The 21,304-nt window shown below is 36.6% G+C and overlaps 1 protein-coding gene across 2 annotated transcripts in view; it reads left to right on the top strand.

Moving 5' to 3' along the window:
• KDM4C (lysine demethylase 4C) overlaps positions 1-21,304 on the top strand; it is a 436,444-nt gene that overhangs the window by 273,802 nt on the left and 141,338 nt on the right. For both annotated transcript variants that reach the window (XM_021063858.1, XM_021063862.1), the window contains 3 exons: positions 10,346-10,527; positions 12,381-12,597; positions 14,296-14,372. In XM_021063858.1, the coding sequence (XP_020919517.1) occupies positions 10,346-10,527; positions 12,381-12,597; positions 14,296-14,372 (476 nt within the window). The remainder of the gene's footprint in view (positions 1-10,345; positions 10,528-12,380; positions 12,598-14,295; positions 14,373-21,304) is intronic.

Here is a 21,304-nt window from a genome sequence, read left to right as displayed (position 1 = left end):
TTCACTTAGCATAATATTTTTCAGGTCCATTCATGTTGTTACACATGGCAAGATTTCATTCTTTTTTATGGTTGTATAATATTACATTGTATGTATATATCATGTCTTTTATGCATTCATCAATCAGTGGGCACTTAGGTTGCTTCCCTATCTGAGCTATTATGAATAATTCTGCAGTGAACATAGGGGTGCATATATCATTTCTAATTAGTGTTTTTTTTTTAAATAATTTTATTATAGTTGATTCATAATATTCTGTCAATTTCTTCTGTACAGCAAGGCGACCCAGTTGTATTTATATATGTATTATGTATATACTTTTCCATATTCTTCTCTATTATAATTTATTTTAGGATATTGAATATAGTTCCCTGTGCTGTACAGTAAGACCTTGTTGTTTATCCATTGTGTATGGAATAGTTTGCATCTTCTGATCTTAAACCCCCAAATCATCTCTCCTCCATTGCCCCCACTCCCCCACCAGCAACCACAACTCTGTTCTCTTTGTCTGTGAGTCTGTTCTTGTTTTGTGGATAAGTTCATTTATGTCCTATTTTATTTTATTATTTTTTTGGCCATACCTGCAGCATGTGGAAGTTCCCTGGCCAGGGATTGAATTTGAGCCGCAACTGTAACCAGTGCCACAGCTCTGGCAACACCAGATCCTTAACCCTCTGTGCTTGGATAAGAATCAAACCCACACCTAAGCAGTGAACCATGCCTCTGGAGAGGTAATGCCAGATCCTTAACCTTCTGTGCTACAGTAGCCACAGTAGGAATTCCTGTGTCATATTTTAGATTCCACACAGGTGGTATCATATGGTATTTGTCTTTTTCTGTTTGACTTACTTCACTTACTGTGATAATCGCTAAGTCCACCCTTGTTGCTGCAAATTGCATTTTTTCATTCTTTTTTTGTGGCTGAGTAGTAGTCCAGTGTCTATAGGTACCACATCTTCTTTATCCAAAATATATGGACTACTTCATGAATTTGTGTGTTATTCTTGTGGAGGCCATGCTCATCTTCTCTGTATCATTTCAATTTTAGTGTATGTGCTGCTGAAGCAAGCACTGAAACACTTTGACACCTCTGTTATTGTGAGGGTTTCCATAAAGAATAAAACTATGTCTTCTCGTTTAATTTGTGCTTTAGACCTAAAACAGTGGAATTGTATGTTATTCATCATTACATTAGCATTTATGGGTACTGTAATATAGAATTTAATTTTTTGTTATTGTCACTATTTCCCTAAAATTATACCTAAAATATCTGTAATTTTTCCCTTTTTGTACTTTTGAATACACCTTCACAAACCTTTGAAGTTTACTGGTTCACAAAATCACTGAAATATGGTTTACATGCAGATTATGCCATAGTTTGTACGGGAACAATAAAGTTCCCAGGTTTGAATTTCTTTCCTTTATTTTTGAGTAACTCATTCGTGCCATGGTTCCTCTCCTCTCATCCTCTTCCCCCGCAATTTCCCCCAGGACATTTGAAACCAAATATAATGCCTCCCAGGACTGAGATTTTGCTCAAGTACCTGAAAGATAACAGATGCTACTGTGCTCTTCATAGGAGAGAATAGTGCTATTCCAGCTGAAACACATCACTGGAACATAACCCCAGCAGCAAAACTGTTGTGCTAACTGGTAGAGGGAAACTGTACTGTAGTAGAGTCAATGGCTTTTCCCATCTGCTGGGTTCTGTCAGCAAGTCCTGGCTGCAGCCTTTCCACAGTGGTCCAGATGTTTTTCTAGTGAGATCTCCACTTACACTTACTTAGCAAAATTTGTTCAAAAAGACTCTACTGAGGAGTGAATAAATCTGATGTATGCCTACTTTTAAACTAAAGTCCCCCCAATTCGTAGAACCTACCTAATGTTATTCTTACTGCAGAGTTTTTTTAAACTTTAAAAGACTGCATATTTTTATAAATATAGAAAGTTATAAGCCCCCTTTTCTTTATTCCATATTTTTAAATATATCTTTTATAGAACTGACATTATTCTCTACATTCAGTTTTGTGTCCTCATTTTTCATCTATTAATATAATATTCACATTTACTTAATATTATATAACGCATATATTTATATTGTATTATATACTATTAATATTATTCCAAAGCACCCTTTCAGGGCTGCCATAATATGGCCATGTCATAATTTATTTATATATTTTTAAATGGGCACTGTCTTTTGAATACTTTTGTAAAGAATAGTGATCTTTTTTATTATTATAAATATATTCAGTGATGTTTTTGACTAAATGGAAATATAAAGGCTTTTTTTTTTCCCTAAAGGGATAAATCTTAAAATACATTTAGGAGATCATAGGGTATCTATCTAGATTGGCTATTCCTGTTCCCAGTTTGTCTTATCATGTTCACGGTTATAGTGTTTAGGGCATACACATTAAGTGATTTTGTGGATGATCTTTGCAGAGATTTTCTGGAGACTCAGAAGGCAAGGAACCTACTAAAGCCCTAAGTCTTGCTTACTGATGAGTAGCAGCTGTATGGCTGCTACCAAATATAACCTGTTGAAAAACTCTGTAATGTAGGTAATCTTATACACATTTGGCAGATGAAGAAATTGAGGTTTAGAATTATAACCAGTCATTAAGAATGCATAGACTACATAAAAGTTGTTTTAATTTATTCTAATAGATTTGGATCAGAACTCTACTCCAGTAGCCATGCCTACCTCAGAAGAGTTGAATAACTGCTCTTCTAGGCCACAAAGTCAGGGCCTTTTTTACATTGCTTTCCTAATTTATTACATTGTTTAACCATATGATGTTTGTAATAGATTTAACCTTGTGATCACTTGAACTAATATTTAAAAAAATTTTTTTTCATTAAAGTATAGTTGATTTACAATGTTACGCCAACTTCCACTCTTCAGCAAAGTGAACTAGTCATACATATACATATATATACATACACATTCTTTTTCTCATATTATCATCCATCATGTTCTATTACAAGTGATTGGATATAGTTCCCTGTGCTGTACAGTAGGCCCTCATTTCCTATCTGTTCTAAATGTAATAGTTTGCATCTACTAACCCAAGACTCAAGGGAGTTAATTAATATTTTAAAAATTTTTTTAGTTTCACTCTTGTATAAGCTTTTTAAAAGCTTATGTATGTTTTAATATGAAAAGTAATAAAATTGCTTTAAATAGAGAGTACACAAAAATAAATACTTAATCATTAAAATTAAAAATGTATATCTATAATAATCCCAGAGGTCACTTCTTGTGGCGTCCTTACTGCACCTTGGGAAGTTCTATTAATTTCAGGGGAAAGTTGCTCTCTAAACAATGGGGTATTATTACCAAATTCAGGTCTGGCTGCCCACTGCTCAAAAATCAATATGAGAGGGAGGGAGGAAGGGAGAGAGAGAGAGATATGTTGGTAGAAAGTTTCTTTTAATTAGAATGCTGGCAATTTGGGGAGGTGGTGGACTTGGTTCCCCCCAAAACCCCATCTCTGAAGATTGTGCTTGGCCATGAAAGCTTTTAAAGGGAAAAAAGGAGGTAATTTCAGTTAATCATTGAGATGGGGATCAGAGTTGTCACCTAATCTCACCGTGTGCAGGCTTGTCGACTTCTTGTGCTTTTTTTTTAGATGCTGTCTTGTTTACAGAGTTTGTTCACAGATTACTGAAGGGTAAGCTAGGGAAGAGATCTGGTCATTTGTAAATTATTCTTATTTCCACTTCTTTGTGAGAGGTTTGATAGAGCTGGAAATGCTTAGAGCATAGGGTGCCTTGTTTAAAGTTAGTATCAAAACAAGAAGGGCCTCATGCAAAGAGCTCTTTCCTGCCAAAAGCTGCTTACGGTATGCCTCCAAATTAGTAGATGTTTTAAGAAGATTTTCTGAACATCTTAAGATTCTCAAGTGAATTACCGAAAATCTGACTTTCTTCTCAGAACCGGGAAATTTTCTGGAGTCCCTGAGCTCCCAACTTTCTCTTCAGATACTTGGCAGAATTGAGTCTGCTACAGTACCTTTCTGATTGCTGTGGAGTCTCTGGGTCAGCATCAGTTGTGCTACTGACCTTATAGTTGTGTATGGACAAGACACATTTCAGGTTATTCCTTTGAGTCTGACTGATCCTTTGAAAAACAGAATTGTGTATTGTCTTGAAGAGAGGATGGGAACTACAAATGAGAATACTTCTGACAGCAAAGGTATGACTTATTTTTCCCAAACCGACCAATTTTCTAGACACCAGTTGGGTGTCCTACAATTTATTCCTTCCTTCCTTTCCCTCCTTCCTTCCTTTCTTGCTCTTCCTTCCTTTCACTTTTAGGGCTACACCCACAGCATGTGGAAGTTCCCAGGCTAAGGGTCGAATTGGAGCTACAGCTACCAGCCTACACGACAACCACAGCAATCTGGGATCCAGGGCGTCTCTATGACTTACACCACAGCTCACAGCAACACTGGATCCTTAACCCGCTGAGTGAGGCCAGGGATTGACCCTGCATCCTCACAGATACTTCCTCGCTTCCACTGCGCCACAACAAAAACTGATTTATTCATTTCTGACATTCAGAGTTAATGCAGCCCTCACAGGTTAAGGACATAGTCTAGTCTCACAAGCTGTCCTGACTTCAAATGGCAATTGTAAGTCCTTATATTTGACCAATGGACTATAAGTCTGGAGGGGGTCCTCATAATTCTCTCCTCAGGTTTAATAATTTATATGAATTGCTCACAGAAGTTAGGAAAACATGTTATCTATATTTACTGGTTTTATAACTCAGGAACATCCCCCCCAAAAGCGATGCTTGGGGTGAGGTATGGGGTGGGGTGGGGGTAGGCATTTGCAGAGCTTGCATGCCTTCTTTAGGTCTATTACCCTCTTGATTCCAGAAGCTCTCTGAACCCTATCCTTTAGGGTTTTTATGGAGGCCCCATTATGCCCACATAATTGATTAAATCACTGTCTGTTAGCAATTAACTCAGTCTCTAACCCTTCTCCCCTCTGCTGAGCTGGGACTGAAGTGTGGCCATGCCTTGGTCTTTCTGTTGACCAGCCCCAATCCTGAAGGGCCCGCAGCCACCATTTATCTCATTAGCAGACAAAAGACACTTTGAGTCTGAGATACCAAGGGTCCTAGAAGCTCTTGTGTCAGGAACTAGGGGCTAAGACCAAATATTTTCACCAGTGATATTTATCTCACCCCTAACATTCAGGAAATTGCAAGTTTTGGAAGCTCTGTGCCAGAAACCAGGACAATGACCACATATGTGTTTCTTTTTATATCACAGTATCACAGCGAGTATAATGTGAATAGGAAGCAGGGAGGATCATTTTGGAGCATTATTTAAAACACATTTGGAAGGGTGAAGGGAAGTTACAAGCAGGCTGCCTGTGAGGGGCTACTTACTGTGTATTTATCTGAAAGTAATTGTAGAGGCAGAAGTTGTGGCAGACCTCTTAGTACCCAGCCATCTCATATAGAAATCTAATATTGTAGTTTAACTCTTAATTCTTCTTAAGCACTCTCATTGGCTTCTGTGTGCATATCTGTTTCCACTACTTTTCTCCAAGAGCTTTCATTTCTGCCGGAAATATTTAGAGTCAGAGGCAAAGCTTAGTTTCCTAGGTATCAGTCAGAAAGAATATTTTTAATACTTCTAAAAACCAACTGGTTTAGGATATTGTGTGGATGATTTAAGAGCTTGGTGCTTGGTCTCTAGGCTGACAAGTTCTTTTATAAAATAAAACAACTGACAGTTTTTTAGTGATATGATGATTGCACATCTTCAGAGATGCTATTGAAGGTGCTTCTGGCATAACAGCAGTGTTTTTAGTGGATTACTTTAGTATATTTATTCAAAGAAGTATCTGCTTTCCCCAGTCTCACAGTAGTGCTTATTTCCTTATTCAAGACAAAGTTCTTCATAGCATGGTGTCTGGAGCTGTTGTGGTAATTTGCTTCTGTGAATTTAGAAGAGCTCTTGTAGATATAAAAAACTGCTCTGTAATTAGGTCCATGCTTATTTTGACTGTACCGTACTTGCTATAGACTAATGGGCATGTTTTTGTAAATATAAGAGTCTAGAAGTCTAGATTTCTGCCATGAGCTTAGAGGGTCACCAAGACAAACGAGAATTAAATGCCATTGGCAGGGATTTTTTTTTTCCTGCTATAGCCGGCAAAGCTTGCAGACCTTAATGAAAGAACTGAGAGAAAAGGAGGCCTTCCCGTGATGTTTCTTCTTGTTTTCTTTTTTGCTCAAGCCTTGCATGCTGATTGAACAAAGCAGTTTATGAAGTTCTTACTTGGCTATGAGAACAGAGTCTACACCACTTTTATTGGGGCTGTGTTGTTTAGCAGTGACTCTGTGATACTAATGCTTTCGGGTGAAAATGCAAATATATGTCAGTGACTTAGTGTTTTCCTCAGAACTCCTTATGCTCATAAACATTTTGAGGACCCCGAAAAGCTTTTATTTCATCTCATTTCCTTTCTTTAACTTTCCCCCCTCCACCCCTCCCTCCCCTTCCCCTCTCCTACCATTTCCCTCTCCCACTTTCCTCACTTCCTCCCTCCCCCCCCAGCCCCCTTTCCTCCTTTTCTCTTCTCATGGATTTACCTTAATGATACTTATTTGGTGAAAGTTAAAACAGGGGAAAATTTAAATATATTTCTTCATTTAAAAGTAGCAATAATAAATGCGTAAACAACTTCATTTATTCTCATAGAAAGTAACAATTTTTCCAAACCATAAAAATAAAGAGAATAGTATTGTTTTACATTTTTTGCCAAGGTCTTTATGATTGGGTTTAATAAAAATTGGATTCTCATGTCTGCTTCTGCATTCAATCTGTTGGACCATGTTGTTCTGGTTGAAGTATATTGAAGAAAAAGTCCAGCTTCCCAGAGATATGTGGTTGGAAGGGGTGCACTATTTTAATAGCCTTTTTGGATAGTTATGGATATATTTCTTTGCACTACAGCACAACTTGAGAAACAGTAAATTTAAAGATTAGTTGCAACATGGAATCTGAAATCCCATCAGTGAACCTTTTGTTTTCTAGTAAGTTAAAAATCGATTGGTCTTACGCTTTGAGTGGCTCTTTACATATGTGTGGTCATGCATTGGTAAACAGAGATCTGAGTCATACATTCTTTTTATATAAAATACAAATTTACATTTGTTATTATCACCATAAATCCCATCAGAAATAGCTTTAAGTATTGGGAAGAAGTTGGGGTCACAGGAGTGGATACAAGTTTTCCGAAGTTCTAATTTTGACTCAGAATTATCATTGTCAACAAATACTGTCAATATTTTATTAAAATGACAGCTTTCTTTGTTTGCTTTCATGAAAATTCCTGCCAGGCACTCAAGTCTGAATAATCATGGTTTGTCTGTTAATCATTGTTTTAAGTAAAAAATGGTGTTCCGTGAAAAAGGCAGCTCATTCAACATGCAGTTCAATGAGTCACACACGTGCTTTTCCCAAGAGGACTGTTGTACTTCAGTGTGCAGCAGAAGTGCTTTATGCATACATCCCATTTTATCACAAACTTAATAAAATAATAAAATTGGTACTTTATTTTGCTTCATCAAGACCTTATGAAGACTTCCTCTTCTCCCCTAGCCCTGACACACACACACACACACACACACACACACACACACACACACACACTACAAATTTGAGATAGTTAAGAATATAATGACATGTTGGTGGCACTTGATTCAAGCTAAGACATCAGGAATGTTACCCTTCATTGCTTTTGTAATACCATTACAAATGTCAGCAGGATGACAGGAAGATAGCATCTTCATGCTATTATGAAAGTATTTTTGGCCATATAGACCCCGTGAATTTGTGTTGTATGTCTCCTGGAGTACACAGACCTTACTTTATGAACTGCTGTTGCACTTTGAGCCCTTCTTTTGTTCTTGTTGAGAATTCAGTTGGGAAAGAAGGGTATTCTATGTTGGTAACGTTTTCACAGATTCCCCAAACTGATGCGTTTATACCAAGGATTCTTTACATCACTCTCTCTCTCTCTCTCTTTTTTTTTTTTCAAGGGCCACACCTGAGGCATCTGGAGGTTCCCAGGCTAGGGGCTGAATTAGAGCTACAGCTGCTGGCCTATGCCACAGCCACAGCAACACCAGATCTGAGCTGCATCTGTGACCTACACCACACTCAACGGCAATGTTGGATCCTTAACCACTGAGCGAAGCCAGGGATGGAACCTGCAACCTCATGGTTCCTAGTCGGATTCATTTCCACTGTGCCACGATGGGAACTCCCCACTCTCTTGATTCTAAAGCAGAGTGTGACATTCAGGATGAGACTCATAGCTTCTGATTATTGCTATGCTGGTATAGAAGAGAGATATAATTATAGTAAAAAAATTGACATTCATTAAATGCTTAAAGTGTCCATGTCCTTGTTGTTTAATATCTGCCCAGGCCCTCTTCTTTTATGAATGTGTTGTGAGGACCAATTTGATATTTTAAAATTCTAAAAATCTGTAAAACATTGTGGTCTATTTTCATTGTTTGACATGCTACAAAATGTATTATGTTGTGAGATTTATGTACCAGTGAAATCGCAGTGAAACTTTAGAGGTTCATTAGTCAGTTGCAGTTGAAAAGGAAGAAAGAAAATTCCTAGGCATGGGGATGCTAAATGATCAAAACATTTAAAAGCTGCAATGGAATAAAACATGTTGCTTCTTCTGTATATTGGAAGATAGAAAGTATTTTTGGCTGTACCCATGGCATGTAGAAGTTCCTGGGCCAGGGATCAAACCTATCTAACAGCATGAACCTGAGCCACTGCAGTGCCAAAACCTGATTCTTAACCTGCTGTGCCACAAGAGAACTCTAGAAAGTTTTGTTTTTTTTTTTTTAAATATAATTGGATGAAAGTACACTGAAAAGAGACCAGGAACAGGTGAGGGGACTGGAGGCTGAAAGGGAGGATTTTCATTTGAAATTATGTGATGATGAGAGTATTTTGATAGCCTCAAAGTACTTTTACCACCAGAAAATTTAAGACTTGTAGTTACATGAATATCATGAAGCTTAAGTGGAAATAATTAACATTTATTATAGATTATTTCAAATGTAGGCAAAAGTTCTTACTTTTGTTTTGTATGCTTTCACACACTGCCTCTGACTGAATGCTTAGCATTTTCCATTGTTAATAATAATAATAATAATAATAATAATAATAATAATAACACTACCACCACCATAATACCATCATCACTACCAACATCAGAATAAGAAAGTTCCCTTTTGCTTCAGTTGGCATTTGATGTCTTTTATTTTTAGCATCATTTAGCCCTTACTATTGTTCCACTTGAGAAAATCCACTTTGATTTTTTCTAAAATAGTTAATCCAACAAAGCAAGGGCTGGAGCACATTAGTTCACAGGAAACCGCTTCTGGGACTTAGGGACATTGCTCTACAGTACTTACTTGTAGCACTGAAACAGCTACTGGTAAGGAAGTGTAGAGTGTATCACATCTGTGGATGTTAAGTACTTGTAGCTGTGGTTGCTGCCATTGTTTTGATATACTTTCCTCAGCTGTAGGCATGAGGAAGCTTTTCTCTTAACCTGTGTTGTATCTTTCTGGCCTTATACAAAATTTTGTAACAGAACATTTTTGTGAAGTGGATCTGTGCCCCTTTTTAGCAGTTACAATGCTTAACGACAGTCTTGACTTTATGGGAGAATCATATTGAACAAATGAGATTTGATGCAGGGATAGTCTTTTATATCCATTTAATGACAGTGTATCACTTGGTACATGATAGGTGCTCTGTATTGTTATTTGTCCTGAATTTTGAACCCAAAACTTAATTAAATGAAATCCAATTAACCCACTTTTTTTTTTTTTATTAAATTGTGTACCATGTTAGATGAGGAGACTAAAAATACTGGTAAGGCAGATTGTGGCTGAAGAATTCCTCTACTAGCTGATAATCTCACTCATGTAGTGAGATGAGTTTTACCCCGGGAGATGTTATGGCAGCACAAGAGACACAGAAATAGTGGGGTTGAAAGGAGGGAATGGTTTAGTTATCCCTGGCAAAGATGGGGAAGATGTCAAAAGGTGGGTGCTTTGTCTGGCTATCAGGTCTAGGTCGTGCTTCAAAATGATGAGGAAGAAGACTTTGTTTCACCTCTCACAGTATGTATTCGAAAGATCGATACCATAAGTTTCCTGTCTGACATTAATATCACAGACACTTTGGAATGTATGCCTCTTCTATAAAGTAACAGGGTTATTATTTTTCCCTGAGTCCCCTGTTCACTGACTTTTCACACCTTTTCTCTTAAGAGTTGCCTGAAGTTTCATCGATTGAGGAGGAAGTGGAAGAAACCGAGTCTTGGGCGAAACCTCTGGTCCACCTTTGGCAGACAAAGCCCCCAAACTTTGCTGCTGAGCAAGAGTATAATGCAGCCCTGGGCAGAATGGAGCCACACTGTGCCATCTGTGCTCTGCTTATGCCCTACTACAAGGTAGGAGGGGCAGGGGCCTGACTCTAGAAACACAGGTGCATCATTGTTGGGTTAATATGCACATGAAGAGGAAGACATGAATACTTCTGTAGCTAATGGTCATCATAGAACAGCAAAGAGAATTTCTGAGTGCCACTTGAGAGATTTCTCTGACAGTACTATATCATTTTTGAATGTCTTGGTTTATCTCAATCAAGGGCAATTCCAGCCTTTCTTTCTACCTCTTTCACAAAGAAACACAGAACTTAAAGCTTAAGAATAGTAGAATCTTGCAAAGAGAGAACTTAGCCCTAGTTTCTGCTTTATATTTGAGAATACCAATCTCAATACTATAAATGTCAGCTCTGGGTCCACATTTAAAATATCTTTCCTCTTCCCATGTGGAACATGCAAAAGGCACAGCAGAACTCAATACAAACTGAATTGTCCAGCTCACCTTCATCAGCCAACTATACACAGTCTTAGTTTCAGATGTCATTTTGTATATGCTGGTAGGATCTGAGGTCGCGGAGAGCCACATCCTCCAACACTAACACAAGCAGAATGATCTCAAGGCATCTGGTAAGGGTAGGACTACAAGATCCATTTTTAAGATACAATATATTATAAAGTGTATTAATGTGAACATTGTGTTCTGGGTTACATTTTCACTAATAGAAATATTTTATTCAAGATCACATTGTTGTCAGAGTTCCTCATTAAGTAATTCTGTTTAGACATTTCAGAGCGTGAAGATGTGTGATGTGCCACATTCTCAGACCTTTGTAAATAGTGGAAGTATTTTAGTCACTTGTCTTTGAATGTGACACTGGTGAGTGATAAGCCTTATTTTGGTTTCCCTTTTAGTGGTTAAATTTCAGTGTTTTTTTGGAAAAACTTGCCTTTATATTGATTCCTATTTCTATATCATAATCTGCCTGTAAATTTCCCTAATAATTAAGAAATCCCAACTAAAACTATATAATTTGGAGAATTAATGCAAGGTCTCTGGGGATGATAATTCATTAGTTTCAAATAAATACTTAATATTTATCTTATATTTTGGTGAGAGATGACAAATTTGTTTTGCATGTCATCCTTTGTCATTTAATGACATTTGCTAGATCTTTCTGTCTTGCTGTTTTAAAACTTTGTGAAGATGAAAGCCTTCAAAAACTTTATAAATACTGTTGTACAAATTAAAACCAGATTATTATTCTTATTATTATTTTAAAGGGCCGCATTCGTGGCATATGAGATTCCCAGGCTAGGGTTCTAATTGGAGCTGTACCCACCAGTCTATGCCACAGTAACAGCAACGCAGGATTGGAGCCATGCCTACGACCTGCACCACAGCTTATGGCAACGCTGAATCCTTAACCCACTGAGCAAGGTCAGGGATCAAACCTGTGTCCTCATGGATGCTAGTCAGATTTGTTAACTGCTGAGCCAGGACAGGAACTCCTAAAACTAGGGTCTTGGAAGACACCTCTTTAGGTATATCCAGGTAAGATTCTCAGTAAACAAAATCAGATCCGTTAACCTAGTGCCATTGAAGAAGCAGAAAAAGTTGATCAGAAGCCTTGATGTTTTTCATGAACTATTTATATTTATGTAAGAACATAGTTTTAGTTCCTCATCACTTTCTATACAAACAAATATACAGAATACCCCCTTGTTCCTACAACTTAGCTTCTGGATGGAGCCTCAGGAGCAGCATTGATCAAAACCTAATAGTGGAGTCGAGAACAAGAGAAAGTACAAAAGCTGGAAGTTAGTGGATGAAATGGCTGTTAGTGGATTTGAGTGACCAGAGCAGGTGACCTGAGCTCTTTTCCATGTTTGTTGTTCATGTGGAATATTATGTTTTTCAGCCAGATAGCAGCAATGAAGAAAATGATTCTAGATGGGAGACAAAATTAGATGAAGAAGTGGTTACTTCAGGAGGGAAGACTAAGCCCCTCATTCCAGAGATGTGTTTTATTTATAGCGAAGAAAATATAGAATATTCTCCACCTAATGCCTTCCTGGAAGAGGATGGAACAAGTCTTCTGATTTCCTGTGCAAAGTGCCGCGTACGGGTTCATGCAAGTAAATGAGTCTATCACTCATTAATTGCTGGCTTTTCAGTGCTTCACACAGTCTTTACTTCTCACCCCTTTGTACTGTCAAATCTATCACATTGGACTGTTGCTGTTGATAATGGTTAGATCGTTTGTTCTCATATTTCTCCTACTGAGAGTAAGAATAGGTGCAATCATCCCTTTTCCTCCAGTTTTACTTGAGCAGGACCTTTCCTCAGAGGACCTGGAGAGCAGGTCTGGTTTTGCATGTTTGTTTGGGGTCAGGATATGGAGTCAGAGTGGGACTCCTTTAACATGCTTGAACTTTACTTGTTTTACAACACAGTCTGTAAAAACTTAATCACTGATGTTGATTCATGACTATTTTCCTTTGTAACTTTTTAAAGAGAAATAAGTATTTTTTGGTGACTTGGGGAATTATTGTTAAATTTAATTATTGATTCACATTTTTATTCTTGTAAGGGTAAGGAAAACCCTCCTCACAATTGTTTCCCCTCAAGGCTGAGGTGCTTAGGCTCTATACCTTTCTCAACTTGGTATTTTTTATGTAATTGTGTAAGTGGCAAATACAGTTTTAAAAATTGGTCTGCCGTGTAAATCCTCTAACGTGTAAGATGGATCTTACATTAAGGTTGAAATTGCCTGGCTATCTAGCATTTACTTGTTAGATACTGTCAGCTTCCCCAAGGGATTTGAACATGATATGCTTGAAATACAATTATATAAACCTTCTTATTTATTTCTGTCAGTTTGTAACATACACATTCACTCTATTATTGCATGTATATGAGAGGCAATGCGCCATTTCACAAACATGTTAGGATTTAATCTTGACTCCAGAATACATTAGCTTTGCAACTTAGCCGTAATATTTTATGAACATGTGCTTGAACTAAACATTTTATGGTCTCAGTTAACTATGATAGGCTTTTTTTGGGTAATTACATTTCTGTTATTTTCTCTTTCCATGTCACATGTTATAGGAAGTTGATATTAAAATTTACTCACTTAAATTTTACTCATTTAAATCTTTCAAAATTCTCTTTTTTTAAGGAAGCTGGAGTAACAGATGTTTGTTGGTACCATATAATTGCTACATATATATACATCATCAGCTATCTCCTTACATAGTTATTTTGAGTCAGGCATGTACTGAATAGACAGGTAGAATTGAAGACAGCTCTTTATCACCAACTATGAATTGTGTAACTTTTGTCCCTATCACTGAAATTAAAGCTAAACATAATTTTTTAAAGGTAGTTTTCAGTTACATTAATTTAATGCACATAATTTTATGTGAATAAATATCATGTTAGAGTTTATTTTATCATTTATTGTACCCAGATTTTGCTTCATGTATTGGAACTTATTTTGAAATATGTTTTGCATGAGTAAAGGACTAGACCTGACAGTTTAGAAATTTTATTATCACCCATTCAAGTATTGTCATCAGTGTTCTCTAGGACAGCTATTGTGAGCACTAGTTATTATTAAGTTACTCATGTTTCCTGGCAGTGATACCCTATTAGCTGTGAGGCATCGAAACGAAAATTATCTTTGAGCCAGCCTTGCTTATGTTTTGTTCTAAGCAGTAAGACTCAAAAATGGTATGGTAGGCCATTCTAATTTTTATTCAGTGCTGAAGTGTGTAATATTGTCAAAATGCAAAAGACTTAATTAATGGATCCATACTGTTATCTTGTAGGTTGTTATGGTATCCCTTCTCATGAGATCTGTGATGGATGGCTATGTGCCCGGTGCAAAAGAAATGCGTGGACAGCAGTAAGTGGCTGATTTTAGTATCTTTTAACTCCTCTTCACACTCCATCCACAGTGGATCCATTTCAGTCTAGTGATTAAGTTTGTGCACATGCTTTTGTGTGTACTTCCACACTGACCTGTATTTCTAGCCTTCTCTTTCCATATCATCCTACCTGTTAACTCTGTATCCATTGTGGAAATGTTAAATAACATTTCTAGGCATCACTCCTCTGCTCAAGAACCTATAGAGACTACCAGTTTATTAGAGCCTGTCCAAAATATTGCTTTGTTTTCTTGCTCAAATCTACTTTTCAATTTTGGAAAATAAGTGTGCCAAGTAACAGTGAAGGTGAGAATCGTGACTGACTCTTGAGGAAACCATCCTAATTCACAACTTTTCCACTAGCATGAGGTCTTTCCCACTTATTCATGCATTCATACTTAGTGTGTTTGTTCTGTGCTAGACATTGCTATGCACTTGAGACAGAACCTTCAACAACAACAGATTCCTTCCTCAGGGGAGCACAGATTTCTCCTCACCTGAATTGTTTTTCCTGAAAACCTGTTGAAACTTTAGCTTCCATCCAAGCATTGCATTCCATTCCATTAATCCACCAAATCACATGTTTTGCCATTTGATTATGCGCTACCTTAATTTTTCTTAAAAATTTTCCTTCGGGAGATATCAGAACATTCTTGAAACTGCAGATTGATCAGATCTCAATACTATGTCTCTCAGTCTTGATCTCAGAGAAGATTCTCAGCTTGATTTTGATTATTATAGTAGTATTTGCTTTATTCTCTAATGGCCTCTAATGACAACCGAATTTCCTTGCAACCAGAGTTAAAAACCTGAAGGACAATATAAGGACATTGCCTTGCTTGATGAAAATTTATGTCGTGACTATGTATGTTTAGCTCTTAGTGTTAAAATAGACATATGGTAACAATAGATTAGAGACATCCAAGAGAATGTCTTTCTGTATGATTTTGTTGCTGGCATTCACTTTAGGTAGTGAAGGGAAAACAGGACAAAATACGGACACTTTTTATAGTCCAAATAATCTGATCTATTTGGTGTTAGAGGTATTATCGCCATCTTAAGAATTCTTTCTCATTAGCCCAGAAAACATTTTGGTATTCCCTTTGGTGTTATCATTATGTTAGAAAGGACTATGTAAATACACAGCATCTTTAAGACAGCCAGGAAGCCCTGCTATAATAAATATATTCTGCTTTTGTTTACCATGCTGGCTCTATCCCTATTATATGCATCAAATAGAGTCCAGTTTTACCAATGATGTCCTCTTATTTAACCTTAAGTATAGATTTAGAGGTTAAAGATATTTTAATCCATTTCACAAGGCATGAAGAGTTCTCTGTTCCATCCACAGTTACTGCTTAGCTCCTGTGCTCACACATCGAACAGTCCTGTGTCGCAAGGTACCATTGTCCTTTGCACGGCAGAGCCAGGGCGAGGCCTAGGCCAGCCACCCTGATTCTAAGGCTGCTTCTGATCAATTATGTTGTTTTCCTTTAGCATGTCTTAAGAAGGAAATACTGAGATTAATCACTCTCTGCAATTGAATTAAAGCATCTTCCTATTAATTCCTCCACACCCTCAGAAAATACAGTGTGCCTTTTGAATTTTAATATTGATACTATGAAAATCTCTTCTAATTTACAATAAAAATAGGAGCTCTTGAATAAAACTTTACATTGATTTTTTTAGACCTATATAATTTCTTAGTGCTAATTGGAAATGATCCAAATTCACAGTGAGCCAACTGTCTTTTCAATTTATCCATTTTGAGTGAACTTTATCTATGAAGCTCTATTTCTAAATTTTTCTCTTGAGAAATAATTGAATTGCAGTTTAAGCATTGCAGAGAAGTAACTGATAATATTGATATTTTGGCTTTAACACCCTTATTTAATGTGGCAGTGAGTGTTGCAATATTAATTTTTACTAAGCACTTAAGTATGATTCATTGGGTTTTGTGGCTGGAATGGTTGTATTTTGAAAGTACACCGATACTTGCCTTCTTAGGGATCAATCTCACACTGTCAGTATCAGGTTCTGGGGGAGCTGGTATCCTTTTCTGGAGGTGGAAGCTCCAAAAAAGCTAATGGAAGTATAACAATGCAGCTGAGGTCAGATGATATTTCATTGCTGGCTTTTATTTCACTAACTCTAATTACTAATTATTTCCTGAGATTTTCTCTCTCTCTCTTTTTTTTTTTTTTTTTTTGTCCTTTTGTCTTTTTAGGGCCACACCTTCAGCATATGGTGGTTACGAGGCTAGGGGTCTAATCGGAGCTAAAGCTGCTGGCCTACACCACAGCCATAGCAACACGGGATCCGAGCTGTGACTGTGACCTACACCACAGCTCACAGCAACACCAGATCCTTAACCCACTGAGCAAGGCCAGAGGTCCATCCCTCAACCTTATGGTTCCTAGTTGGATTTGTTTCCTTTGCACCAGGACAGGAAATCCCTGGGATTTTCTTTTTAAAAATAGTTTGTAACGGTAAGAGACTTATTCATCATGAATACAGAATACTCCAACAGCATATGTTGCTTGGGATATTTCTTTATACAGCAGATGTCATTTTTCCGGCTAATTCTGTTTCCTTTTATGATTAGTGCTTTGAAAATCTTGAGGGCGAGAAGGTAGCCTAAAACCGCTTGTATTCATTTTCATAAGATATGTGTGAGAAATGTTAAATGTGTTCTGTTTTTTAAAGAGTCTTCTTAAAAAGTTGTCTGTTGATGGGTAAATGATAAAGAAAAGGTGGGGTGTGTGTCTATATGTGTGTGTGTTTAAGCACAACTGTGGTTCTTAAACCAGTGGCAGGAATGGAAAGGAAACACACACACACACACACACACACACACACACACCCCCTCTACCCCCCCCCCAGGTACATACAGTGAATGTTATTCAGCCATAAAAAAGGAAGGAAATCCTGCCATTTATGATAACATGAATGAACCAGGAGGTTGTTACGCTAAGTAAGTTAGAGAAAGACACATACTGTCCTTCTTATTTGTGGAATCACATATATGTCTCACTTATATGTGGAATCAAAAAATATCCCAACTCCTAGATGCAGAGCATAGATCGGTGATTGCTGGGGGTGGGATGGGGTGGGGAGATAGGTGAAGGTGGTCACAGGGTACAAACTTCAATTATAAGATGAATACATTGTGGGGATGTAATATACAGCATGGCGACTTTAGTTAACAGTGCTTTATTAGATACTTGAAACTTGCCAAGAAAGTAGGTCTTAAATGCTCTCACCAAACACACACACAAACAGGTAATTATGTGGGGTGATGAATGTGTTAACTAACTGTATTGTGGTAGTTATTTCTTAATATATAGATATATCAAATCATCACGTTGTACAACTTTAATTTATTCAGTATGTCAATTATATTTCAATAAAACTAGAAACAAAGAAGGAAACTAATAGAAACTATATCATAGAAATAAGTATCAGTAATTTAAATTTTGGAAGCAAAGGCATTTTAGGGATTATTTCATCCAATCTCAGACCGTAGGTGAATAAATTCATACATTAGAAAGTTTTGTCAGCTTCACCTTGGTAGCTAAGGATGTATACGAGGCTGGAATCAATGTTCACAGACCAGCCATCTTTTTATTTACAGATTCTGAAGAGTGGAAGTCACTCTGGACAAAACTGCCCTGCTAGTTTTTAAGTAACTGGAGGCCGCAACTTAGTTTTTCATTTCTCTCTATAACACCTTCTGTGCTCTCACCATTTTCCAGAAGTTTTGGTGTAGTCCTCACTGTTTCATTTTGCTACTATTTCTTTACTTTATCAATTTATGTTAATTAGAATAAGAAACAAAGGCTATATTGCAGCTATAACTGCATGTGTTAGAAGAAGAGATTAGTTATAAATTGTGAATTACACCCTAACTTGGATTCTAGAATCCTGTTCATATGCTCAGATGAAGTTGAAATGAAACAGCTAAAGAATTCCTCAAATACATGTCTATCCTGAGATTCAGGTTGTCTCTCCTGTAGTTCCAATTAAATAGTGCTTTGTGCCTGTTCTGTTTCAGTGCTGCTTGGATAAATAGACGAATCTATATGAAAGCTATGTTTGAGTTTGTGGTTTATAACCCAGCTTTATTAGATTATTTTATTTTCAGCTCTGTTTGTTTTCCAACACTTTTGTGACTATGTAATTCATTTCGAAGCAATTCTTACTCCCTGAATGTAGTAGTACTTGAGAGCTCATTCCAACCATTACCATGTTTTGTTTTTAGGTGTTGAATGTCAATACTCTGATTCTAGAATGTGTTTCTTGTTATGTTCAGTCTTAATTTGAATCTAATCACCTTTGACCCAAATTGCTAGAGTTCTTGTCTAATCTGTTTATGGATTTACATTTTGTAATAACTACAAGTTACTGCTAATTAAAAATATAATGCTAATACTCTCACCATAAAAATACAGAATTTGTATTGCTTTCTTTCAGGTTTTTTCCCACCATTTTCTTTTTATCCCTACATTGAAAAACTGTTTTTGAATGTAGGTATTTCTGTGGAATTCCTAAACACCACTTTAGGGCTTCACTTTTACTTATGAAAGAGAATGTTACTTAAAAGTCTAGAATGAACTGGTAACCCAAGTATTTACTTTTAGTCTAAAAAATAGTAATTCATGTACTTAACATTCTGTAGAGTATTAACAGATGGTATGCTAATAAGTCATAGGATGATTTTCTATGCTATCCTCTAGAGATTTTATAATATGGAATTCCAAAGAATAAAATATAACAGGTCAAGAAGTTAAAGAGGAATATGGATAAGATTATTTCTTTTTAAAATTTGGGGATAATGTAGCTCTTTGTTGGTTGTTTCTTTCCAGGAAGTTTTATTTATTTATTTATTTATTTATTTATTTATTTATTTATTTTTCTTTCCAGGAAATTTAGATGTTTCTTCAGGAATTTTTCAGGGGATAGGGGCTAGAGGGTTTTTCTTTAGTACCATAAATAGGAGTGAAAACTGCATGAGAAGGTTGATAATTTAACAACATGGAAAGCCATGTCATACTCAGATTTATGACTTTGTCAAATTATGAGTTGTCAGTCTTCTGTCCATGGCAGCATTTGAAGCCTGTGCTTTTTTTTTTTTTTTTCTTTTCTTTTTTTCTCTTTTTTAGGGCTGCACCCGAGGCCTTTGGAAGTTCCCAGACTAGGGGTCGAATTGGAGCTGTAGCTGCCAGCCAGTGCCACAGCCGCAGCAACACCAGATCCAAGCAGCATCTGCCACCTTCGCTGCAGCTCATGGCAACTCACTGAGTGAGGCCAGAGATTGAACCTGTGTCCTCATGGACATTAGTCGGGTTCTATACTGCTGAGCCACAATGGGAACCCCTGTGCTGTAGTTTTTCATTGTTAGTGTGAAAAATTCCAAATCATGCATCATTTGTGTAGTATCTTACTAGAGAGTATTTTTTAATTACCTTAAATAATTCTGGGGACAGGGAAGGGCAAGGTAGACACAGTAGCTCACACACTTATAATCTAAACAAAATCTTAATTAAAAGAAGATTTAAAAGCAATGTAATGAGAAGGTTCCACTAGAGATGCATATCTAAGGGCTCTTCTGACCCTAAAATCACTTGATTCTTTGTTGTATTTCCATTTTGTTGCAATTATTTTTCCTTAAGAACTGGGCTCCTTCAAGAAAACTAAATTTATTTATCCATTTCTTAACATAGTCAGAGGTGATGAGTAACAGAGAAGTATAAGAATAGAAGTGACATTGGTAATTATTGGTTGGATTATTGTAGTTTTTATGTGTTAAAGCAAACTTGTTTTTAAGTAGTTTCTTCAAGGCCTACTGTAACTTTATCTACCTAATGTTTAGGAATGCATGGCAATGCATGTTATCTTCTGGATTTCTTTTTATTTCAATATATCCCTTTATGCTTTTTCTGTTTTTTTGTTTTTTGGCTGCACCTGTGGCATGTGGAAGTTCTCAGGGCAGGGATCAAACCCACACCACAGCAGTGATCTGAGCTGCTGCAGTGAACAACATTGTATCTTTAACCTGCTATGCCTCAAGGGAATCCCCCCCCTTTCTTAATTTAGGAGAATTTGTTTAAATATTTTCATTTGAAAGTAATTCTGTAAAAAACACAGAGGTTTATTATATTCTTGGATGACTCCTGCTATGCTATGAAAAGGCAGGTTTTGAAATGGAAACCTTAAAAAAAACACTTTAAAGGTTAAATTTTTCATTTTGCATAATGAAATGCATAAACCAGGTAATTACACACATTATCTACTGAAGAACATTTATTGCACTCTATAAAATAATACAGTTGTATTATGGATATATAACACACATAATATTCTTGTTTTAATGGTTTTAAGAAATTAAAACCCAAACATGAAATAGGTTTTCACCTTGCCCACATATTTAATCACTTTATTTTGCTTATTTGTTTTTTTGAAAATGAACTAACAGATATAAGTAGGCTATACCTTGATGATCATTTGGAATTAGCATTTTCTTTCCTCTTACAAAGAGTGGAATGTGAAGTTTCAGTGATTAAAAACAAACATTTTGGTGTCTATTTTTATTGCTTGATTGTAAATAAGTGGCATATACAGGTTGAATAATGGTTGCCACTTCAAGGCTGCACATAGCTATGCTTTGACTTTTGAAAGAGAGTCTTTTCTCTGCATAAATCATAATCACAAAATTAAAATTTGGAAGTACCTGAAGTAGTGGTCTTTAAAAAACCCACCCCCACAGTGGTACTAAAGCTTGTGAGCTAAAGAATCGATCTCATTCATTGGAACGTATTTATCTGAACTCTGTCTTGGGAGTGGATCTTAGTCTTAGCTCTCAACTCTTAAGGCTCAGGTAAAAGAGATCAACTTTTTGGAAAGTTGATAA

The sequence above is a fragment of the Sus scrofa genome, chromosome 1 (genome assembly GCF_000003025.6).
Source record: "Sus scrofa isolate TJ Tabasco breed Duroc chromosome 1, Sscrofa11.1, whole genome shotgun sequence".
Lineage (NCBI taxonomy): Eukaryota > Metazoa > Chordata > Mammalia > Artiodactyla > Suidae > Sus > Sus scrofa.
Note: the sequence above shows the minus strand (reverse complement) of the source record. Positions and strands in the feature narration are given on the sequence as shown.